The sequence below is a fragment of the Haematobia irritans genome, chromosome 2, assembly GCF_050003625.1.
Source record: "Haematobia irritans isolate KBUSLIRL chromosome 2, ASM5000362v1, whole genome shotgun sequence".
NCBI classification, from domain to species: domain Eukaryota; kingdom Metazoa; phylum Arthropoda; class Insecta; order Diptera; family Muscidae; genus Haematobia; species Haematobia irritans.
Genome location: NC_134398.1, coordinates 112,085,533 through 112,109,043, shown reverse-complemented (window position 1 = coordinate 112,109,043; position 23,511 = coordinate 112,085,533). Strand labels below are relative to the sequence as shown.

Sequence of the window (23,511 nt, the reverse complement as noted above, 5' to 3'; positions counted from 1 at the left end):
TAAAGATCTGGAACTTCGAATGGCGAAAAGATTACCTAATCACTGTAGTGTTTTTCAGGCTGAAATATTAGCAATAAGAGACGTTGCGAATTGGATGAGAAGTAATGTTTCAAAAAATGTTGGCATTAATATATACTCAGACAGTCAACCCGCAATAAAATCCTTGGATTCTGTGTTCCTCGAAAACGCCCATCGACTGTCGCAAATCTCTCAACGAGATTGCTGAGCAGCACAATATTCACCTAATATGGGTGCCTGGCCATTGGAACATACCGGAGAACTGCGTAGCGGATGAGTTAGCAAGGCTAAGAACTACCTTACATATTCCAGGGGAACTAGAATCTGTTGGAATGTCTCTAGATATCTGCAAGCTCTTACTGCATGAGAAGGCTGTTATGATGACAAATATGGCACCATTTAAACTTAAACCGCAAACTAGATATGCTAGTGTTCTCAAGACGTCAGATATCACTCCTGATATCTGCTATAACGGGTCGCTGCCTGGTAGGCGATTTTGCAAAAACTAAAAACTAAAACTAATGTTTTTGGAACAAATGGTTGGTTAAACAGAAGAAAATAATCGAGGTTCAGCGGCTCAAACTAGAAGTGCCCATATCGACTGCTTCATTCCAAAGTATGCTAAGTCTAAAAAGTGAATTTTACAGAAAACAAGTTCAAAGTTTTGTTTTTGAAATTTCTCAAAACCAGTATAAGATAGAAATTCCCTTATTTTCGGTCTTAAAATCATTTTTATTATAGTTTTTTTAGTATTTATGATCTCAAAATAGTGATAATATAGCGTGGCTAAAAATTACTTAGACCACTTTAACCGAACAAAGCCTTTTGACCTTTTTACATTGGATTTTTTTTTTACTTTTGTCTAAGGCTAAGTACAATATTAACCATAACTTTTGATAGAAGTGTCCAAAAAAATTTTTGACAGGATGTAACTCACAAAAGTCCGAATAAAACGCAACGAACTCCATCAAAACACGCTAAGTCGACTTAGCGTACTCTGAAATGAGGGCATCGATATGTAAAAGGTACTTTTAGTTAATGTGGTATTACAATCGACTTTATAGTCTAAGTGAGCCTGAAACTTAATCCGGCTGCCACTTTAATCTAACCTAACCTATGTTCGCGCGTTTCGCAATTCAAATTATACTCAAGGCCAGGGCTGCCAATTTTGCTGATTTATCGCCATTTTTACGATTTTTTACTCACAAAATGTCCAATTCCGATTTTTTCCGATTTTAACTCCGTTCATTAGACACATAGTTTAGGGAGTTAGAGTTTTTACATTTTGAAGAAATTTTTGAAAATATTAAAATAAATTAGAAAAATTTTGGGAAAAATTCTGAAAAAAAGAGTACTTTGGCTTTTCGAGTTTTGTAAAAATTCGTACAAATAATCATGATTCTTTTTTGAGTTTCAAAATATTTAATTTTCAAATAAAAATATTACTCAATTAATAACAATATTTTAGAAAAATGGATTTTTATACAAAAATTACGAAATATTTTTGTTTAACTAGAAAATGATTTTTATGTTAATGTTATTTTCATACAAACTGATTTCTTGGCATTTTATTTTATTGAAATGCATAGTTGTGTACATTAATTTTCTGTTTTCTATGTGAAATAAATACATCTGTTTTGTGTTTACCCAGAGAATATGTTTAATTTTAATATTATTTATATTGCCGATTTTTAAAATGTAAGTGCCGATTATGACGATTTTTATCAAAAAAAGTAACGATTTTTCTTGAAATTTTAGTGACAGCCCTGCTCAAGGCACTAATAGCTCAAGAATGAGTGCTACCACGGAAACCACTCTCTCATGAATGAAAAAACTCGTGGTCGCAATTTTACCTGTTGCTCATACGACATTAGATAATTCTTTAATGATATTAGTTTCAATTAGGGATCAATTATCGACTTTTCGATTATTGAAGTTTAAGCAAAAATCGATTTTACCAATCGAAATTCGTATATTCGATTTTTCATAATCGAATTTCATACATTATACAATGATTATATACAATATTCGATTATTATGAAATCTTTTTGTCTTTTTATGAGTGTTAATAAGAAACGCAAAAAAATTCTTCACATGTGCGGTGATTTATTGATTATCTATTTCGCATTTCCCCAAATAATGAAAAACTTGAAATACAAAGGATTCAGTTCCACCAAATTGATATTTTTTTTAATAAAATTAAAGCTTTTATTCTTATTGTTAATGGAAAAAAATTACAAATATGTAAACTTTTCCCACATCAAAATTAAGAAATAGTTCAAAAACTAAAATCGATTTTTGATAGTCAAAATTAAAAAGAAAGTTGAAAATCGAAAATCTGAAATCAATTTTTAGGATTATAATTGATTTCGATTTTTTTCTTTTTTTGATTTTCATGCCAAAACTCAAATAATCGATTTTTCGATTTTTGATTTATGGATCCCTAGTTTCACCTGTACATACGCAGATTAATGCGCCGTTAACGTTACGTTGTTTTTAAAAAGGAACACATGGGGACCCTCATTTGACTCCTATAGATTTCAATGGCAGACTCAGGGTTGCCAAGTGTTTCTCAAAAAGTTGTAGAAAAAAACTTGTTATATTAACGGCTCATAACGCTGACTTATCAAAGCGATTTTATGTCTCTTACTCGCAATTTATCGATAGATATTAGCAAACATGTCTTGAGCGTATAATATGTTTTTATTTTTTGCGACTTTTCATATATTTACGACATGTATGTGGCGAATACATTATAAGATACAACTTCACGACAACCATAAAACAAACACCAAAAACGCTTAAAGTTACATTATAAGATATAGATTTTTTATAACTATCAATACAGAAAATGTATGTTTTGCTAAAATGAATGTTTGCATAACATAACATAAAATGACTGGAAATCACATACAGTTTTTTTATAAAATATTTTTATTACATCTAAATATTTTTAAAATATTTCAATATTTTGTTTATTACACTATAATTTGTGGCTATTTCATTAGGTAGGTTATAGCGAGAGTCCATTATTTTAGGCACACTGATACTATTCAGTCCAGTGCCCATCCCATAAGTGGTGAACTTCTCTCTTATCGATGAGAGCTACCTAATTCTATATTTGCTGAATGGCAAGGGACCTTTTTTATAGCGGATTCCAAACGGCGTTTTACATATAAACCACTTAGAGAAGCATATCTTTAATTGTTTGCTTGGTCAATATTTTCTGTTCCTTTTATGTTTTATTTAGCTAATTGGACCTAAATTCATTGATGTAAAGAATAAAACATTTTTACATTTTTATCCCAACGTCTCGTCAATACCTGTTGACTTCTTCCAGGGGATTTCGTCTATTTGAAAAATAATAAAATTATCGATTACACTTTTTTAATTGAAACATTTCAACTTACAAAATTATTTTCTCAAAATTTACATTTAAATACTTATATCACAGTTTTTAAACATAAATTTTGAACGGACAATCTGAATATAAAATTAAAACAGAAATGAAAACAAAACACAGCTTAAATTTAGTATCACAGTGAATTAAGATATTGCAACTCTGTAACTAACGCTTAAAGGAGGGTATTAAGTTCCGGTTTAGCCGCTAAAATCGTCATTTTTTCACTAAAGTGAAAACTAAATCAGTAGAAAAAATGCATAAAATTTTACATATTTGTTGCAAATTTTATTGTAACTTGATGGGGAATAGACCAAAGCTAATTTTCACAAAGTTTGTATTCCTTAAAGTGGATTAATTAAAAAAAGTAATCGTAAAAAAATGGCGATTTTAGCGCCTAAACTCGAACTTAATACCCACCTTAAATTGTTAGTGTCCTCGTTAACATTCCTTGTTCTGTCAATATTTTGTTGTATTCGTAAACTTTCTAAGGTTAGTCTCTTTCTCTCTTTATTTTCCCTCTCTAGTATGCGTACGTTTTCAAAATCAGATGTGTGTCCATGGCGCAATAAAGGGTGATACGGTCAAAATTTGGTCAATATAAACTTGACGTATTTCTTTCAATTGAACACCCCTCATTTTGAAGGTGTGTGTGTAGAATGTTGCTCCTATTTTGATTTTGGAATTCACTCTTCAGTTGTCAAAATGCCGTCCAAGCAAGAAGAGCAGCGTATCAAAATTTTGCTCGCGCATCGCGAAAATCCGAGCTACTCGCACGCAAAGCTGGCAAAATCGCTAAAAATTGCCAAAACAACCGTTACAAATGTAATTAAAGTGTTTGGGAAACGTTTGTCGACAGCCAGGAAGTCCGGATCGGGGGGAAATCGAAAACCAGAAGCCGCTGAGACGACAAAGAGAGTTGCCGGTAGTTTCGAGCGAAACCCTAACCTCTCCGAGATGCCGCAAATAGGCTGGGTGTATCGTCTACAACCGTGCATCGAGCCAAAAAACGAGCCGGACTATCGACTTACAAGAAGGTAGTGACTCCAAATCGCCATGATAAACAAAATACGACGGCCAAAGCGCGATCCCGGAGGCTGTATACGACGATGCTGACGAAGTTTGACTGCGTGGTAATGGACGACGAAACCTACGTCAAAGTCGACTACAAGCAGCTTCCGGGACAGGAGTTTTATACGGCAAAAGGAAGGGGAAAGGTAGCAGATATTTTCAAGCACATAAAACTGTCAAAGTCAACCAATCAACACTGTCAACCAAGAAATTAGCGTGAAAGAGTGTTTGAATAAACGTCTGCTGCCTTTCCTGAAGAAACACGGTTGTTCCGTACTGTTTTGGCCGGATTTGGCATCTTGCCATTACGGTAAAAAGGCCATGGAGTGGTACGCCGCCAACAACGTGCAGGTGGTTCCCAAGGACAAGAACCCTCCCAACACGCCAGAGCTCCGCCCAATTGACGAGCAGCAGTTCAAGGCAAACTGGCTTTCTGCGGCGAAGAAGGTGGACAAGGTGGCTGTACAAAATCTGATGGCAGGTGTCAAGCGTGAGGCCCGGCAATTCGGATTTGGAAAAGCGAAAGCCTAACTGAATATTTTTCCTGAATTTTATACTAATTGAACTTGAAAAAGAAATTTACCCCCATTTTCATGAACCTCTGTTAGTGCTACGTTAGCTAACGAACTTTTAAACCGTGCAATAGACATATCTGTCATCTTGCCTATTTATTCCGTATGTCGGTAAAGAACTTAAACGCTGAAAATTTTTCATTTAAAGTTAACCGGAGAGAAGATATTACCACTTTTCTTTCAGTTAACTGGGAGTTAAAGCCTAACGGAGCTATATGAAAATGGCCGTTAATTTGATTTTTTAAATAAACGATTTCACCGATTTACACGCGTTTTCCCTTGACCAAATTTTGACCGTATCACCCTTTACATGTTGTGATAATGCTGTACTCTCCATTTTCTTTTCTATGTCCATTCGATGTTCAGTTACTCTTGTATGTAAATTTCGTTTTGTTGTTCCTATGTATAAGAGATCGCATGGTTCATTATTGTTGCCTCTGCATGGAATTTCGTAAACAGAAGAGAAGCTTTGAAATACTAAAACAGGTCAACAAAATTGCTGAGAAAGGATAATCCACCGCTGAAAACTTTTTGGTTTTGGTCGAAACTGACATTGAACCCATGACCCTTTGCATGCAACATGAAACTTCTAGTTGAGCGAAGTAACCCTCTTTACTACAGAAAAAATCGTTAACACATTTACATTACTTATAAGCAAAGCATATAACCTTACCGGAATTCGATAAAAAGATATTACAAATAAAATAAATATTACACATTAAAAGGGGAAAGAGTATGGCATTTAATGATCCTTGCAAAAAGTATCGCATAAGTTTTATTGGATGAAAACAGTAGCAAGTGTGACACTAAAGAGACAGAAGGGTAATTTTTTCACATACCCAAAGTACAGCAGTTCACTTCCGCCAATTATTATGCCCTGTTTCTGTATATCGGCCGAATGAAAAGCATTCACTCGAATTCGAAACAATTTTGGGTTTTATATTTTTAAAGTTCGTTTCGTTTGTAGGAGATTACATTGACGATCAAAAATGATAATAAATAAAATTCATTCAAATGTTAACAAAGTTTTTACTATTTTCTTGACACGTTCGTTTCGACAACAAAATATAAAGTGACTTTCGAAACAGAGCAACCCAAATCAATTTTCGTTTGTTTAGATACGAAAGATGTACAGACAATTCAACCATTTAAATATTCGACGAGTTGAAATTCGATTTGATGATTCTTACTCTAATCCTAGAAATGACCAATGCTCAATTGAATGTATACAAATAGATTTTCTTAAATTTGGAAATATTATATTTGATAAGATAAATGATTGAATATTGCATTAGACGACGTTTAGAAGCATACATTGAGCAGCTTTAACATAAGATAAACATGAGGTTAGGCATCCCTAGCGTATATACGACATTTTCCTCCTTAAATGGAAAAATCAAAAGTTTCTTATCGCTGTTTTAAAATATGTATATAAAATGGTAATGTTTGATTACCAAAAACTAATACCTATATGAATATTTCGTGTTACAATTACCAAAAAAATTGCTATATTATAAATGGATTAGCAACAATACAACTACAAAAAATTTTACAAACTACAAAAAATGAACCTGGTAAATATTATTAACCAAACAATTTTTGATTTCAAAAAAACTAAAGCCATTCAATGTAAGAGTCCAACTATTATGCATCATGGTATGTTAGATTTTGTTAAGGGGACATGTTATTGACAAAATGAAGTGCGTTTGGTAGAAAAGAGAATGTAATTGAACTTACCTCATCCACGCCTATTTTACGACAGGCTTCCAAAAAGTTATCCACATTGCGACGGCATCGCGCCATGGTTAGTTTGGACTGTAACAACAAACAAACGATAACTATGTAAATAAATCATTCGACACAATTTGAAAGCACAACGATAGTGGAAAACTCACTACTCCTGGAGATGGCACGTGTATGCTGGCAACCGAACGGGGTCGCACATAATTTGCTAAATGACACAATATCACACCATCAGTTAAGGCTGAAGCTATATCCTCAGGCAGTGTCGTTTTCAAACGAGTCTCGATTATCTAAAACAAGATAATCATTGAAAATAAGAGCATCAATGATGACTTCTCAAAAACATACATTTCGTAACTGAGACATTAATTCGATTTCTTCTCGCTGACGATCAAACTCGCGTCGCATGGTAAAACTAAGTTTTTCGGGCGGTATATCATGATTCCAAGTAACAGTACTGAAAGTAACATAATTACTTAATGAGTTCATCGGAAATAGATATGAGTTACAAAACTTACCGATGGGCTTTACTCGTTGCAATCAACTTATTGTTGGTGCTAACGCCTCCTCCTACTCCACCGCTCATAGTCGATGTTGTAAATTTGTTATTATTCGTTAATATTCCAACACTTACCCCGGATACGGCAGCACTGTTGCCAACATTCGAACTTCCATTAACCATCTTCATAGGACTACTTGGCTTCACATAGCCAATACATTCGCCATTTGTATTTGACACTGTCGTCGACAAATCATTTTTCATCGCCGACATTAATTCGGTATTTCTAGAGGGTATAACTTTTTGTATTGGTTTCTTTGGTATTACTACGATATCTTCACCATTTATGGTGGCAGAGGCATTGGTTAATCCATTTACATTGTTGGCACTATTTTTCATTATAGATTTTGGCACGAGAACACTTTGCGTATTACCGTTTAGACGGATTTCCATGTCATCATTTGATGGCGACTGTGAGTTTGGGCCCACACTTGCCGGTTGCTGTTGTAGTTGTTCATTGGAATCGTGATGATGCTTTTGTTCTTTAATTTTGTAAACTTCCTGACTACGTTGTTGTTTCAAAGCTTCCTTATATTCTCTGAAAAGAAAATTGAAACGAGGTTATATTTGATGGACCATTGCATCCTAGTTACCTATAAGTTTGAACATTGCCTAAATTTTTATTGAATTTATCATCAATTTTTAAATTGTGCTGTGTCAATTGTTGTTGTCCATGATAATCTATCATGCCATCTTCAAGGTCTGGGGAAGATCCATTACTGGAACTTGAGAGGTTGTTAGTGCTGTAGTTGACGTGTTGCATACTTGTCAGACTGCTGTCATCTTTGCTCTTAATCGGAGAACTTTCACTTGCCGTATGACTCTCCACAATAATAGGTTTAACCACAGCAGCTGTAATACTTAACGACTCGTCAACGATGGTGCTGGTGCTCGATGTTAAAGATGCATCCATGAGATCTGCCGTTACCAAGGTAGCCTTTCCCATAGGGGGTGTTGTTGGTGTTAAGACTTTTGGAGAATCTTTTTTGGATTTTACTACAAAGAAATGAAAACATCAAAGAAAAATCCATTTAACATTCTTGAAAATTTCCACTTACTCGGCATATCGTGAGACCATCTTTTATCAATGCCATCGCATGTGCTATATCCGGAATCAACATGATGCCTTCCAATTCGATGTGTGTCGGCAATAGTTCCACTTGCATTATTACGCGGAGCCCTTCTTAAAGTGGTATAGCCATCATAATTTCCACCTGCCCTTGAGCCTTTCTCATCTTTGGTTGCTTGAGTTTCCAAATATTTGAAAACATGCACTAAGCCACGAACACAAAGCTACAATTAACGAAAGAATAAATTACTGTATATTTTATCATGTGAGCATTGAATTAAATACATTTTATTGAAATTGACCTATGTAAATTAGAAAGTATGATTCTTTATTTGAGAAATAAATATACGATGACATCTTTAGAAGAATAAAAAAAAAACTTAATGTGAATCACAATAAAGCGGCGAGGAATTAATTTCGGTTCCGTTTACAAGACATAAAAGTAGCCACTAAAGAAATGAGAAGGTAAAAACCCAAGAACGTACGTAGATGTCGCCACAGCGACAATATACTACTAAATCTGGCGATATGATCTATAAAATGGGTACTGGCCCTAGGAATTGTTCATTCACAATATGCTATCGATATGCTGATTAAGTCCTTGCCGCAAAAATATCTTTCATTGACCACTATTTAAGAGTTAATGCTTCCGTGATTAGGGAATAAAATAGAATCAGTTCAGAAACAGATTATTTTCATTTTTCTGCGGAGCAATGGCTGGATTTATCACAATCTACCCTCTTATAAAGATAGACTCGCCCTCATTAAACTACCAACATTGAGCAGTCGAAGAAAAATGTTAAATTTAACCTTTATTATGAACATTTTAAAGGGTACAATTATCTCGGATTTCATTTTCAGTCGTATGTATATCAATGTTCCAACAAGACCAACAAGAAACTTTACTTTATTGGCAATTCAATACTTTCAATCTCATTTACGATTTTAACAAGTACTATAACCTTATAGACCTTTCAGAAAATAGACGCACTATAAAGCGTAAAATTATACTATACTTGAATGTATGAATTATGTAATCCAAAATTCCAGAATTTGTAAATATGTATCCATAGCGTTTATATATTTTAGTCTGTAAGGATATTGTAATCTATAAACAAATAATAAAAATAAATACATTCCCAATTGTGGTGTGTTTAATAGATGGGTTGCATTGAATATTTCAATTTAAATAATCGAATTTTTCCAAATATGGAATAGTCAATTTTTGATCGAATTGACAAAACAAAGACCTAATTTTGTGAATTTTAATCACAATATTCCTTCATTTCAAATTCGACTTTTCGAAATTTAATGACAATAAGTCGACTAATCGAATAGTAGAATTTCGACTTTTGTATCCTGTCTGGGTTTTTCAAAATTCGGGGAAAATGTGGGATTTTTCACATACTTAAAAATCTGTGTTTCTCATAATTCAAAGAGATGTTTAAAGGACACGTACGTCTAAAGACGAATATTCAATAATGCAAAAGACAAAAATTAGTCTTTCCAAAAATCAAAGTCGGGAAGATGACATTTCCCAATTCTGAATATGTCTAAAATCGATGTCTACTTTTCTAAAATTTTAAAGGCGATTTTGTTTTACCTTTTTGATTACATCGGACTCGCCTATAAAAAGAAGGGCTCCTATCAGTGAAGAATAATAATTACCGGTGTCCTTTATTATTAAACTCATTGAGAAAAAAAAGTTCGCCATACAACGGGCTTCATAATCTCAGGATGTCATATAATCTTCTAAGACATTTAATTTTATCTTTTTTTTATTAACCACACATGGCAAAAACATAGAACAAATTATTGTGATTCAACTGTTGCATTAGTTCATTTCGATTAAGAGTAATTATACATTAAGGTTACATTTTAGATGGGAGGAAATGGATTTCTGTCATGAATTAATACAAACTGTTGTACGACAAAACATAGTAAATGCAATACCATTACACTAAACTCGCATAACAAGAGATTACCATATTGGATTTGGGGCACACATATACTTACACTAGCTGGTGGTGAAGTCATAGGATTATTTTCCAAATTTATTTCAACCAGAGTTGACATCTGGCGAATTTCAAGAGGTAGACTAGAAATGCGATTATTGGACACATCTAATGAAACCAATGTAAGACAAGTTAATTCTGAAACAGACAGGCAGTAAACGGGAGCACATAACATACAGACACAATTAGTACCACTTCATATTCCTATCCAGGTTCAATAGAACGGAACACTTACCACGAGGTAAATACATCAATTGATTGCTTCGCAATGAGAATGACCGCAATGAGCGCAACTCTCCTATACGAGCTGGCAATGTTGTCAGCTGATTGTATGATGCATCCAGGTCGGTGAGACGATCCATACGACCTAATTCATCAGGCAGGGCCGTCAAGCGATTATTTGAGACGAGAAGCACTTGTAATGGCAGGAAACACAACTCCCGTGGCAATGAAGACAGCTGATTGCTACGTAAATCTAAGTATGTTAGCGACGTCAGATGTTTCACAGACTCCGGTATACTACGTATGGTGTTGTGGTACAATAATAGCGTTTCCAAAAATGCAAACGATGTTATCTCCTCGGGTAATTCACAAAAACGATTACGCGATAGATCTGCAATGAGTTATACAAAAATAAAACTAAAATATAGATCTTATACACTCTATAATAATAATAATAAGTTATTGTTTATGTTATTTTCAGTGGAATGACGTGAAGAAGTATTTTTGCAGAGAAATTCTTTATTTCTTTACAATATATATTTTAGGATGAAGAAAAATTTAAATTTCCCTTTTTGACAAGAAAAGACTAATTTTAAAATGTTAATACATAAATTTCATAAAGTTAAAGTACCAAGTAATAAACAAAATATAGAATTTATAGGTAACAATACCCCCTCTCAATTCGACAGTTTTAGAAGGCTTCGAATTGCAATAAAGTTTCCATTATCCAGTGATTTGGTAAATATATCTGCTATTTGATCCTTTGATGAAACTGGTTTTAGAACCACTTTGCCACTGTTTATGTGGTCACGTAGGAAGTGGTGTTTTATGTCAATATGTTTAGCTCTCTAAATTTCAGAATTATTCGCCATTGCAATACATCCAGCATTATCCTCGAAAATAGTAAAACTGTCACTCTGTTGGAAAATTGCTAGATCTTCTAAAATTCCTGATATCCACAAACCTTTGGATACAGCCCCACTAAGTACAACATATTCGGCTTCGCTAAACGATAAAGCTACAGTGCTTTGTTTTTTTGCTGCACCATGATACTGGGCATCCAAAAACGAAGAATATGTAACCGCTCGTTGATTTTCTATCACTTTGATCCGACGCACAGTATGCGTCAGCATACCCTAATAATGGTTTGGAATTTGTGTCCCTTTTAAAATTCAACTTCAAAGATTTCGAGCATTGTATGTTAAGTAAGTGTAAAATTCTTTTAAGTGCATTCTAATGATCGTCACTGGGATTTTGTTGAAAACGCCCCAGATACCCGACAGCAAAAGCGATTTCCGGACGTACACAAACCATAAGGTACATTAAGCCGACCAACAATTCTTGATATGGATTATTCGTGACATCTTGTTTTTCTATTGGTAATAAGTCCAAATTTTTTTTTCATGGACGTAAGACAAGCATTGCAATTTTTCATTCCGAAGCGAACTAAAAGTTTTTCGATGTTTGCTTCTTGATCCATTAAAATTCCATTACCTTCTGGATTTTTTTGAACTCTAACTCCATGAAATTTAATGGAGGCCTTCTTTCACGTTCACTTCGTATAGGTTGGATTTGCAAATAATCATTGCCGCTCGTTATATTGTTGTCAGCCACATTTTCATCGCATGGGTCGTTTTCAACCAAATTGTGATTCACATCTTCAGTATCTACTTCCCTTTCAGCTGAACTGAATTGCATTATCTTGGATTTGATTAGTTACTACTTCTGAGGCAATTTCGGATTCTTTCTCAAACGAAGACGTCAAATTGTTTTGTTCAAGGAGTGAATCACTTACAAGCCCTGGTGAGTCCTCCCCCTCTCATTGAATAAATATTTCATTAGGTAGTAATATATTATTTTCTTTGTATGGATATGTGCTTTCATTAAATCTGACGTCTCGCACTAGAACTATTTTATTGTTTTCTCTATCCCAGAGTCTGTATCCGTTAGTACAATAACCAACCATTACATATATTTTGCTTTTTGGATCTAGTTTTGTTCTGTTTTGAATTGGAATCCAACCGTATGCTTTACACCCGAAGACTTTCATCTTTGTGACATCAGGCTTCACTTGGTACCAAAGTTCTACCGGTGTTTTGAATCCTAGGATTCAAAAAAGCTATAACAGCTGTTATAGCTTTTGTCGGGCTCTTATTTAATATGTGGACACTAGTGTACAGTGCCTCGGGCCAAAGATGTTTCGGTAGATTTGAACCTATTATTAGCGCCCTCGTTTTTTTCCAGGACAGTTCGATTGAATCTTTCCGAGACCCCGTTTTGTTGTGGAGTGTATATTATTGTGTGCATTATTTCCTTACAAAATTTCAGCATATAATTACATATATATTCTTTTTTCTGGTCGATGGTTAGTTCTGATATTTTTTAATTACATTTTGCCGTTACCTTTGCCTCATATTCCTTAAACTTCTGTATAACTTCCGATTTTTTCTTTAAAACATATACGACAGCGAAAAGTGTGTAGTCATCAATATTTTGACCCATCATGTGACGCAGGATTTATAGGACCACAAGCGTCGGAGTGAATGTGCTCTATAGGCTTAGAAGCTCGAATGTGGTCTCCAGAAAAGGGTTCACGGGTTTGTTTGCTTTTTATACATACATCACAAAAATCTTTTTTTTTTACTTTTGGCAAACCAATCAGCATATTGAAATTCCTCAAGTCCCTCATTCCTTTATTCCCAATGTGATCTAATCACTTATGCCACAGTTTGGACTCCTCCGATTTTGTCAATTCGGCTCTGCTGCATTTCTTAATTTTTATACCCTCCACCATAGGATGGGGGTATATTAACTTTGTCGTTCCGTTTGTAACACATCGAAATATGGCTCTAAGATCCCATAAAGTACCCAGCAAAAAAAATTGGAAGTTGTTCCACAAACATTTCTTTTAAAGCCCATCCCAGAATCCCCTATCGAGTTTTTTCAACTTCCGATGCAGTCCTTTTGGACAAGTCCACAAACATTTCTTCTAAAGCGCATCGTGGGATCCCCCAATAATTTTTTCCACTTCCGATGCAGTCCTTTTGGACAAGTGCACAAACATTTCTTCTAAAGCGCGTCTTGGGATCCCCCAATGATTTTTTTCTACTTCCGATGCAGTCCTTGTGGACAAGTATTAGAAAGAACGCAATCAGGCTATTTTAAGTGCAAATTTTGTACAATTAAATTTTACAAAAAAATAGAAAACTAATAAAAGAACTAAAAAAAGTAGAAATTAATAAAAAAAGTAAAAAAATAATAAAAAAATAATAAAAAAAAAATAAAAATAAATTTCATCCGCGCTGGGATTTGAACCTGTGCCGATTGACTTTTTCGCTTCCATGAAAGTTCTTTTGAGAAGGTTTTGCAAATTACGAGAATTTTTTTGTTGATTTTTAATGGAAAAAATATATTTATACGAAAACATATGCCGAAAATAAAAAATAAAAACGATGCATGACATAAAACAATATTTTTTTAGAAAAATATTTGATAAAAAAATTGCCGCTGGTGAGATTTGAACCTGCGTTTCTTATTTTTTCGTTCATACTAATAAAGAATGCCTTGAGAAGCAATTAAAATGTTATTCCTTGGTGTCGTATTACGATCATATCATAAACATTTGAATTGACCTTTCGACGCTTTATGTTCAATGGCGTTTGTGGCTGAGTGTGCTAAGGCGTTCTGTTATGGTGCCAGCAAACCCAGGTTCAACCCCTGTCGGAGCGAAAAAGTTTTTCAAATTGTAAAAATTAGATAATAGGAAAATAATTGTGTAATAAAACATATGGATGAAAAAAAAGTGAAATTGGTTGAAAAAAAAATTTTTTTTCGCTTTTTAAATTTCTTCATTCAAATTAACTTCCAGGGCACAACTTCTAAAGCAATGCAAAGGATCCAAAAAGGGAGTACTTCCGTCCTATGACAAGCCCATGTAAAATTCATTGGAGATGATCCAAGTTTGCACTACTTCCGGATCACAGATTGGGGATCCAAACTACTTTTTTGGAAGCTCTTTTTTTGCTGGGTATATATATTCTGGGTCGTGGTGAAATTCTGAGTCGATCTAAGCATATCCGTCCGTCTGTTGAAATCACGCTAACTTCCGAACGAAACAAGCTATCGACTTAAACTTGGCACAAGTAGTTGTTATTGATGTAGGTCGGATGGTGTTGCAAATGGGCCATATCGGTCTACTTTTACGTATAGCCCCCAATAAACGGACCCTCAGATTTGGCTTGCTGAGCCTCTAAGAAAAGCATATTTCATCCGATCTGGCTGAAACTTGGTACATGGTTTTGGTATATGGTCTCTAACAACCATACAACAAAAATTGGTCCATATCGGTCTATAATTATATATAGCCCCCATATAAACCGATCCCCAGATTTGGCTTGCGGAGCCTCAAAGAGAAGCAAATTTCATCCGATCTGGCTGAAATTTGGTACATGGTGTTGATATATGGTCTCTAACAACCATGCTAAAATTGGCCCACATCGGTCCATAATTATATATAGCCCCCATATAAACAGATCCCTAGATTTGGTTTGCGGAGCCTCAAAGAAAAACAAATTTCATCCGATCCGGCTGAAATTTGGCACATGATGTCGGTATATGGTCTCTATAATTATATATGTTATAGCCTCCATATAAACCGATCCCCAAATTTGACCTCCGGAGCCTCTTGGAGGAGCAAAATTCATCCGATCCGGTTGAAATGTGGAACGTGGTGTTAGTATATGGCCGCAAACAAACATACCAAAATTGGGTCATATCGGTCTATAGTTATATATAGCCGATCCCCAATCACACTAAAATTGGTCCATATCGGTTCATAATCATGGTTGCCACTCGAGCCAAAAATAATCTACCAAAATTTTATCTATCAAAATTTTATCTATCAAAATTTTATTTCTATAGAAAATTTTATTTCTATAGAAAATTTTGTCAAAATTTTATTTCGTATAGAAAAATTTTGTTAAAATTTTATTTCTAAATATAGAAAGTTTCATTTCTATAGAAAATTTTGTCAACATTTTATTTCTATAGAAAATTTTGTCAAACTGAATTATATACGTATTTAATCGGCCTTTTTTAATTTAATATATACCACGTATGGACTTACAATTTAGAAGACGGTGTTAGGAGGTTTTAGGATACCTTGCCATCGGCAAGCGTTACCACAACCCAAGTAATTCGATTGCGGATGGCAGTGTTTAGAAGAAGTTTCTACGCAATCCATGGTGGAGGGTACATAAGCTTCGGCCTGGCCGAACTTACGGCCGTATATACTTGTTATTTTTTTACTCAAATAAATTTCCACAACCACTTGCGGTTGCAATTATTGCATCCCCTCTCTGAATGATGGCTCGTGTTCTATTGAAGTTCACAACTAGTCCTGCTTCAACTATTTTCTTAACGGATAGCAAATTTTCACGAAACTCTGGACTATGAGTACATTGGGTAGGTTTAAATTGTATCCGGTATCACTTTTTCCTATAATGTTACCAATTTTTGATACTTCCACCCGTTCATTCGCTTTAGCAACAATAATGTAACGTGGATCATTCAAATTATTTATTGACTCAAGGCTATATCATTTACAAAGTGATCGGTGGCTCCGGAATCTAACGCAAAAGTTATTTCTTGTTCAGCACTCATTTCTTGGTATGATTTAGGAACACTCCTTATCATAAAGCTTACAGCTTCCGATGTATCAGTTATGTTGACCATTTTCACCCTGCAATCTTTTTTCATATGTCCAAACATACCGCGTTTATGACACTTCCCATTGAATCTTTTCTTGAAGTTTGTAGCGAATGCTGTCAGTTGTTCTACTTCTTGTTGTTCGCCAATTATTTCTTTCCCACGACCCTTTTTCTCCAATTCTTCGGCAAGCAATCTTGACTTGATAATATTTAAATTCAGATCTTCTTCCGGCAAATTTTCTAATGCTGTTATAACTGCATCGTAAGATTCAGGTAAAGTTAAAAAAAGTTGAGATACGATATCCGCATTTTCTGGCTTTGTTCCAGCTGTTTTGAGCTGCCGAATGAGGGAGTCAAATTTTAATAAGTGCAAGTTCATATCGCCCCCTTCATTTAGACGAAGATTTTCCAGTTCCTTTAGAATTAATGTTTGATTGGTACACGATTTCTTTGCAAATGTAGCGGCCAATGAATCCCATATACCTTTTGCTGTGGATTGGTGCCGAATATATTCCAAGTAATCATCGTGAACAAAGGATGTAATAACATCCTGCGCTTTCAAATCCTTTCTATTCCAATCAGCAATTCTTGCAGCGTTATCCACTGCTTCAGCAATTGGGGCTGAAGTTTTCACAGCTTCCAAGCAATCAGGTGCAGCCAAATGACGTTCAACGCGAAATCTCCAGTTTTCAAACTGCTGTCCATTGAATCGTTGTATTCCAAAGTTATCTGCTGGGGCCATAACTTGTTATTTTCAGTGGAATAACGTGAAGACGTATTTTTGCAGAGAAAATTCTTTATTTCTTTACAATATATATTTTAGGACGAAGAAAAATTTAAATTTCCCTTTTTGACAAGAAAATACTAATTTTAAAATGTTAATATATAAAATGCATAAAGTTAAAGTACCAATTAATAAACAAAATATAGAATTTACAGGTAAGAACAGTTTACAATCTCTATAATGAAAATTATACTTCAAAGAAGGACAATGTGTTATGGGCTGTATCTGGATATTAAAATCAAATTGTAAACGTTATAAATATTGCACAAGTAAAATTTTCTCGGGCGACGACAGTGACATAATTTATCTCCAGAAATATTCAGGTCACAATTTAACCATTATTAAGAATTTTTATTTAGTAAAATGAATCGAACGCTTGACCATTACTAGGCAACGATTACAGTAATCTTTGCAAGAAAATTATCGTGACCTTTTGTAAAACTTTGCAAGAGTCAACATTTCTACTTTTGAGATTATAGCTAATACAAAAGTCATTCATTCAACATTGGCCAAAATCCAAAACCGACTATTCTATATTGTACATAATTACAAAACGTACGCATTGGGTTTGGTCAATTCTGACATAACATTTGAAAGACTTCAACCTTTATTGGTAACATTTGGATAATCAAACATTCATGTTTATCAATAATGGCTAACAATTCGGGAAAAGGAACTGATGATAATGGGGAAGTCCGAAGCAGCTGTCTTGTTTTTAAACAAAATTTTCTATAACAGCATAAACATCAGTAAATAAATCAAGCATGTACTTTGTATTGCATGCGCATCATATCATAAAATCTTTGAAAAGAATTTTTAAAATATGAAAATGATGTACCTTTAACATAGAAATTCCCCTAAAACCAAAAGCTAAGATCAATTGGATTATTGACTGAAGTAAAGCTAATTTATCGCAATGTACTGAATAGTCCAAGTGAGTCTGAAATAACATTTCGCCAAAAAGAATAGATTTTTTATTCCCGAGTAAAAAGTGAGAGATCGAATTTGATGCGAAGATCTAATAATATCTAATAATTAATTAATGGGATTAGATCTAATCATATATAATTGCTCTGAGATTAGATCTGATCAGGATTCAATATTAGCATAGATCTAATGTCAATGATTGGATTGCCTTGTTCTGATCATAATGAGTTAAATATCAAATTTCCAACTTTGGTAAAACCCCAGTTAACCCTTTCACTACCGAAATAAACCTAATATTAAAAACTTTAATTTTTCTTCTGTTTTTACTTATACTAACAGCATGTAGAACAAAAATTGTTATTTCGATAACCTACCTCAATTACTTCAAGAGCTATGTGAGCTTCTTCCGAAAACTTGATTCTTGACTCTTGAAGAGGCAACCTTCCTTGCCCCACACTTGAAGGAAAGTTTCAAGAATTTTCAGGGAAGGTAAGGGGTGCTATTCACTACGGTGTTTGTCGATATTGTATCGGGGAAAGTGACGTCCCTTTAAAACAATAGAGCAAAATTTAAACATCTCCGATCTACTTGAAATTTACAGGGAATGTGGGAGGAGGGATTAAATGTATATATGATTTCTCGATATCTGGTTGGGGAAGGGGAAAATTGAAATAAACTTTGTCGATTTACTTCGATAGAATTTATAGGGACCATTGAGTAGTGGTGAAATGAATATAGGGTACGTGATAGTCCGATATCATGTCGGAGTGGAGCGAAGGTGGGGAGAGGGTTCCCTTTTTTTCTTAAATTGAAAGTAGAGGGTTGTCCGTAAATGGGAACTCGCTACACAATTTTATGATTTTTGCACAGGCTTCTGCCAGACTTCTTTTTTAGTAAAGAACTTAAATTTACATGAAATTGGTAGCAACGCAAATGTTAATGTGGTAAAATTTTTTACTACTTTTGCTTTTTCCGATTTATTGGATGGGAAACAGTAATTCTTTGTATGTTATTATAATATAATTAATTTTCAGATAAGTTGAGGAGAAGGAACAAAAATTGTTATTTCGAGAACCTACCTCAATTACTTCAAGAGCTATGTGAGCTTCTTCCGAAAACTTGATTCTTGAATTATGACTAAATGGCCTTACGAAAATAAGCGACATTTAGCCTCTAATATCTTTCACAGTGTGAGAAAAAATACGAAAAAGAAACCGTAAAAGTATCAGCTATTGTTTTTGTATAAATGTCCATTTACTAGAAACATACAGTAGAAAAATTGTCTCAAATTTACGTATTTTTCGTTAATAAAAATGTATTTTAGTGCTCACCAATATGGAAAATATGTATAGCTTATTTAGATTGAAGCGTCTACTTTAAAATAACGTCGAGAAATAAATTGAAACTAAGTGGTGTCTTTTTCGAATGTCCTTCTAGGTGGACATCGGTAGTGAAAGGGTTAATAATGGCGACATTCCTGCTTATCATTCTTGTAAAAACTTTGAATGAAACCGCATTTCCTTTACGTTTGTTTCTTTGTGCAGCGAAAAAATCTTTCTATATGAAATTTGCGAGAACGCAATGAGCGATTTAAAAACAAACGCGATAATACATCACTCGTTTATTTAGATACTTCAATGAGTAACGGTACGGTCACACTGGGCAAATATTTCACTGAAATCAAAACACAACTTGTTACCAGTCAGACAAGTAAATATTGTTACCTCAAATGCTCCTGTAAAATAGTTTAACACTCATTTTGGTCAAACATCTGCGTAATGTGACCATACCCTAAGGAAAGACCGGAACCGAATATATTGTACTCTGCACCACTGTCGGTGCCAACAATTACAATTTGTACCGAAACAATTTGGTAAGGGGGAACATATAAATGCGATTGTTAATCTCTTTTAAGACTACGGATGCAAACGTCGAATAGCGTCTTTTTTCCCTATTCATTATTATCATATAGATGATATATTTAGTCACGGGGAAAACAATAGACTTTATCTTAAATAAAAAATAAATAATTTTATTATGGATTTTTATGATAACAAAAGTACAGGGCAGCCGGAAAGGCTTCGTTAAAAAGAATCAGATTTTTTTTCTTTTTATTTGTAATTTCAAAGCCCCATAGCCAATTATAACAAAATTACACAGACTACAATTCAGTCTACTAAAAAATACTGCGTCGATGCTCAAGGTCCACCATGATTCCATACTGCCTTTAAATATGTCGCATACAATTTGTTTCCATTGCAGTAGTGTAGGGTATACTATGAAGTTTTTGTTTTTAATTTATTTTTTGCGATAGAGGAGCGAATACAATAAGGAAGACTAACTAAGGGAATGTCTCATGATTGTATAAACATAAAGCCACAGAAAATTTGTGGTTTTGTGATTATATTACTCATGTCCATATTTGTAAATATTTCTATCGTTTTAGGACGAAATAGACTTTTAGTCATTCATAAAGATAGAATTTATTTTTGTATAAAATCTATACTGGATATTTTTCTATCAAAAATAAAATAATAAATTTCAAGCTCGAGTTTGAAAAATCATTAATTTATTATTATAACATAAAAAGGTCGAAGAAAATCAAAGAAAATAATAATAATTATAATAAATTTCTCTTCCCCTAAACATTAATCTTTTATAACATCTGTATGTTATATAAAATTTTCTATTTTTAGAGTAGTCCCATCGACGACACATTCTGATGGATACAATGTTTTAATCCAAGGGAGGAGGAAACATATTAATAGAACACGTAACATAAATTTGTATTTAAGACACATTGTTATTTAGCATTTACTGTGGGCAATTCAGAAGGAAATATTTCTGTAACGAGGGACGTGTTATAATCTTGTGAAAAGTTGTTTGTGAATTGACAAAATATTTGATAAAATTTAAGAATTAAGGAACGGGGATAGGAAAAGTTCTTAAACCTAATAGTCTTTCCATTGATTAATTGTTTAAAATTAACAAAATTAAATAGCCCACATTGAAAGTATAAATTTCTTTAATGTGAAGATATTATAGTTCAGGCTTATTTATAGACAAATCATTTCATTGTGATAACACATTATATAAAGCACCTACTTCACACAAAAATTATCACCGACAAGTTTTTACTTAAACAGTTAATTGAATTTTGATAACGCTTTGAATTAATGTGTTAATTGATTCAAATATTTATTAAATCAAATAAAAAATAATTACAAAAATGATTGATGTTTGAAACCACTCAATTGTACGCTTTTTTTTTTGAATCACCTGATTGTTTCAAGTTCATTCACAGCTCGCTTAAATTGACATTTTCCTCCTTAAGCTGAGTACTATGTTCAGTTTTCAAGCTGAAAACCAGCTTGTTTTCACGGTTTTTTTATTATTAGTTAACTTAGAATTACAAATTTTAAGCTAACATGAAGAGAGCTATAGCTACAAAGGCCTTAAGCTCATAACTACAATAACAGTGTTAGATCTTAACTTTAATAGCGTTAAATGTACATATATTTATTTTTTTTTTGTTCTTACTCTATTTAAATTGCTAAATCTATCTATATATAAAATTCAATTTATGTTTGTTTATTTGTTTGTTTGTTTGATTGTTTGTTTGTATGTTCCGAGTTGGCTCCGAAACGGTTGAACCGATTTACTTGAAACTTTCAGAGATCGTAGGGGGCGTTCATGTGGTGAAAATAGGGTACCTCATTTTTTGACACCTGGTCGCGGAGGGGGACCTCCCCTTTGTCGGACTTTTTGAAAATTGGACCAAAGTTGACCGATTTGCTTGAAATTTTCATTGAAGGTTGGGGTTGGCAACTAGACAAAGATCCGCTACTTTATATTTCGATATTTGGTGGAGGAGGGGGACCTCCCCTTTGTTCGATTTTTTTTAGAGTACAGTTAAAAAACTAAAATTCTCTAAATTATCTGAGATTTACAGAGAACATGCGGTGCGGTTATGGAATTAATATGGGGTACCTGATGATTTCATATGTGGACGGAGAGGGGGACCTCCCCCTTGCCCTACTTTTTGAAACTTGGAACAAAATTATGCGATTTGCTTGAAATTTTCATTGAATGTTGGGGTTGGCATCTAGACAAAAATCCGCTACATTATTTTTTTGGTCGGGGAGGGGGACCACCCCTTTAACCGACTTTATTTTTAAAGTACAGTCAAAACAAAACTAAACTCCCTCGACTGAAATTTTACGGAAAAAATAGGTGAGGTTATGAAATTTATATCAGGTTCCTGATTTTTTAATAAAAATAAAAGGGCATAGGGAGACATCCGCTTCTCTTAAGTACATACAGAGAAACAATTTAACTTTACCGAGTTACTTGAAATTTACAGAGGACTGAGGAGAGGTTACGATTATTAATAGTTGATACCTGATTTTGTGATATTTGGACGGAAGAGAGGCCGCCCCTTTAGGCTTATAATTTGCTTGACATTTTCTGGGACGTTTACAAAAGATACGCTACATCACTTTTCGATAGTTGGTCGGGGAGGAAGTCCTCCTCTAAAACTGCAAAAAAAATTCTTAAGTTTTCTTGAAATTTACAAAGGAAGTGGGGGATAGTTATAAACGAAGAGGCAACCTTCCTTGCCCCACACTTGAAGGAAAGTTTCAAGAATTTTCAGGGAAGGTAAGGGGTGCTATTCACCACGGTGTTTGTCGATATTGTATCGGGGAAAGTGACGTCCCTTTAAAACAATAGAGCAAAATTTAAACATCTCCGATCTACTTGAAATTTACAGGGAATGTGGGAGGAGGGATTAAATTTATATATGATTTCTCGATATCTGGTTGGGGAAGGGGAAAATTGAAATAAACTTTGTCGATTTACTTCGATAGAATTTATAGGGACCATTGAGTAGTTGTGAAATGAATATAGGGTACGTGATAGTCCGATATCATGTCGGAGTGGAGCGAAGGTGGGGAGAGGGTTCCCTTTTTTTCTTAAATTGAAAGTAGAGGGTTGTCCGTAAATGGGAACTCGGTACACAATTTTATGATTTTTGCACAGGCTTCTGCCAGACTTCTTTTTTAGTAAAGAACTTAAATTTACATGAAATTGGTAGCAACGCAAATGTTAATGTAAAATTTTTTACTACTTTTGCTTTTTCCGATTTATGGGATGGGAAACAGTAATTCTTTGTATGTTATTATAATATAATTAATTTTCAGATAAGTTGAGGAGAAGGATACCTTTCCTTGATAAACCACACTTATTTTCTTCTTCTTATTCAAAAGAAATATAGAAGATTGTCCAACTACTTGAATACAGAACATTATTTAAAAAATTCGGAGGAAAGGGTACACCCTCTCCCCGAACCGTAAAACGAACCGTTTTACATATACATATCCGCCGTATTTGTACCTATAAACGAAAAAGCAAGTAGTCCGATT

General features: G+C 34.0%; 1 protein-coding gene across 3 annotated transcripts in view; it reads right to left on the bottom strand.

The window, feature by feature from the left end:
* Lrch (Leucine-rich-repeats and calponin homology domain protein) overlaps positions 1–23,511 on the bottom strand; it is a 113,861-nt gene that overhangs the window by 11,236 nt on the left and 79,114 nt on the right. For all 3 annotated transcript variants that reach the window (XM_075295904.1, XM_075295902.1, XM_075295903.1), the window contains exons 2-9: positions 10,683–11,060; positions 10,449–10,585; positions 8,422–8,656; positions 7,957–8,359; positions 7,323–7,901; positions 7,153–7,261; positions 6,957–7,094; positions 6,799–6,876 (exon numbers count right to left, since the gene is read on the bottom strand). In XM_075295904.1, the coding sequence (XP_075152019.1) occupies positions 6,799–6,876; positions 6,957–7,094; positions 7,153–7,261; positions 7,323–7,901; positions 7,957–8,359; positions 8,422–8,656; positions 10,449–10,585; positions 10,683–11,060 (2,057 nt within the window). The remainder of the gene's footprint in view (positions 1–6,798; positions 6,877–6,956; positions 7,095–7,152; positions 7,262–7,322; positions 7,902–7,956; positions 8,360–8,421; positions 8,657–10,448; positions 10,586–10,682; positions 11,061–23,511) is intronic.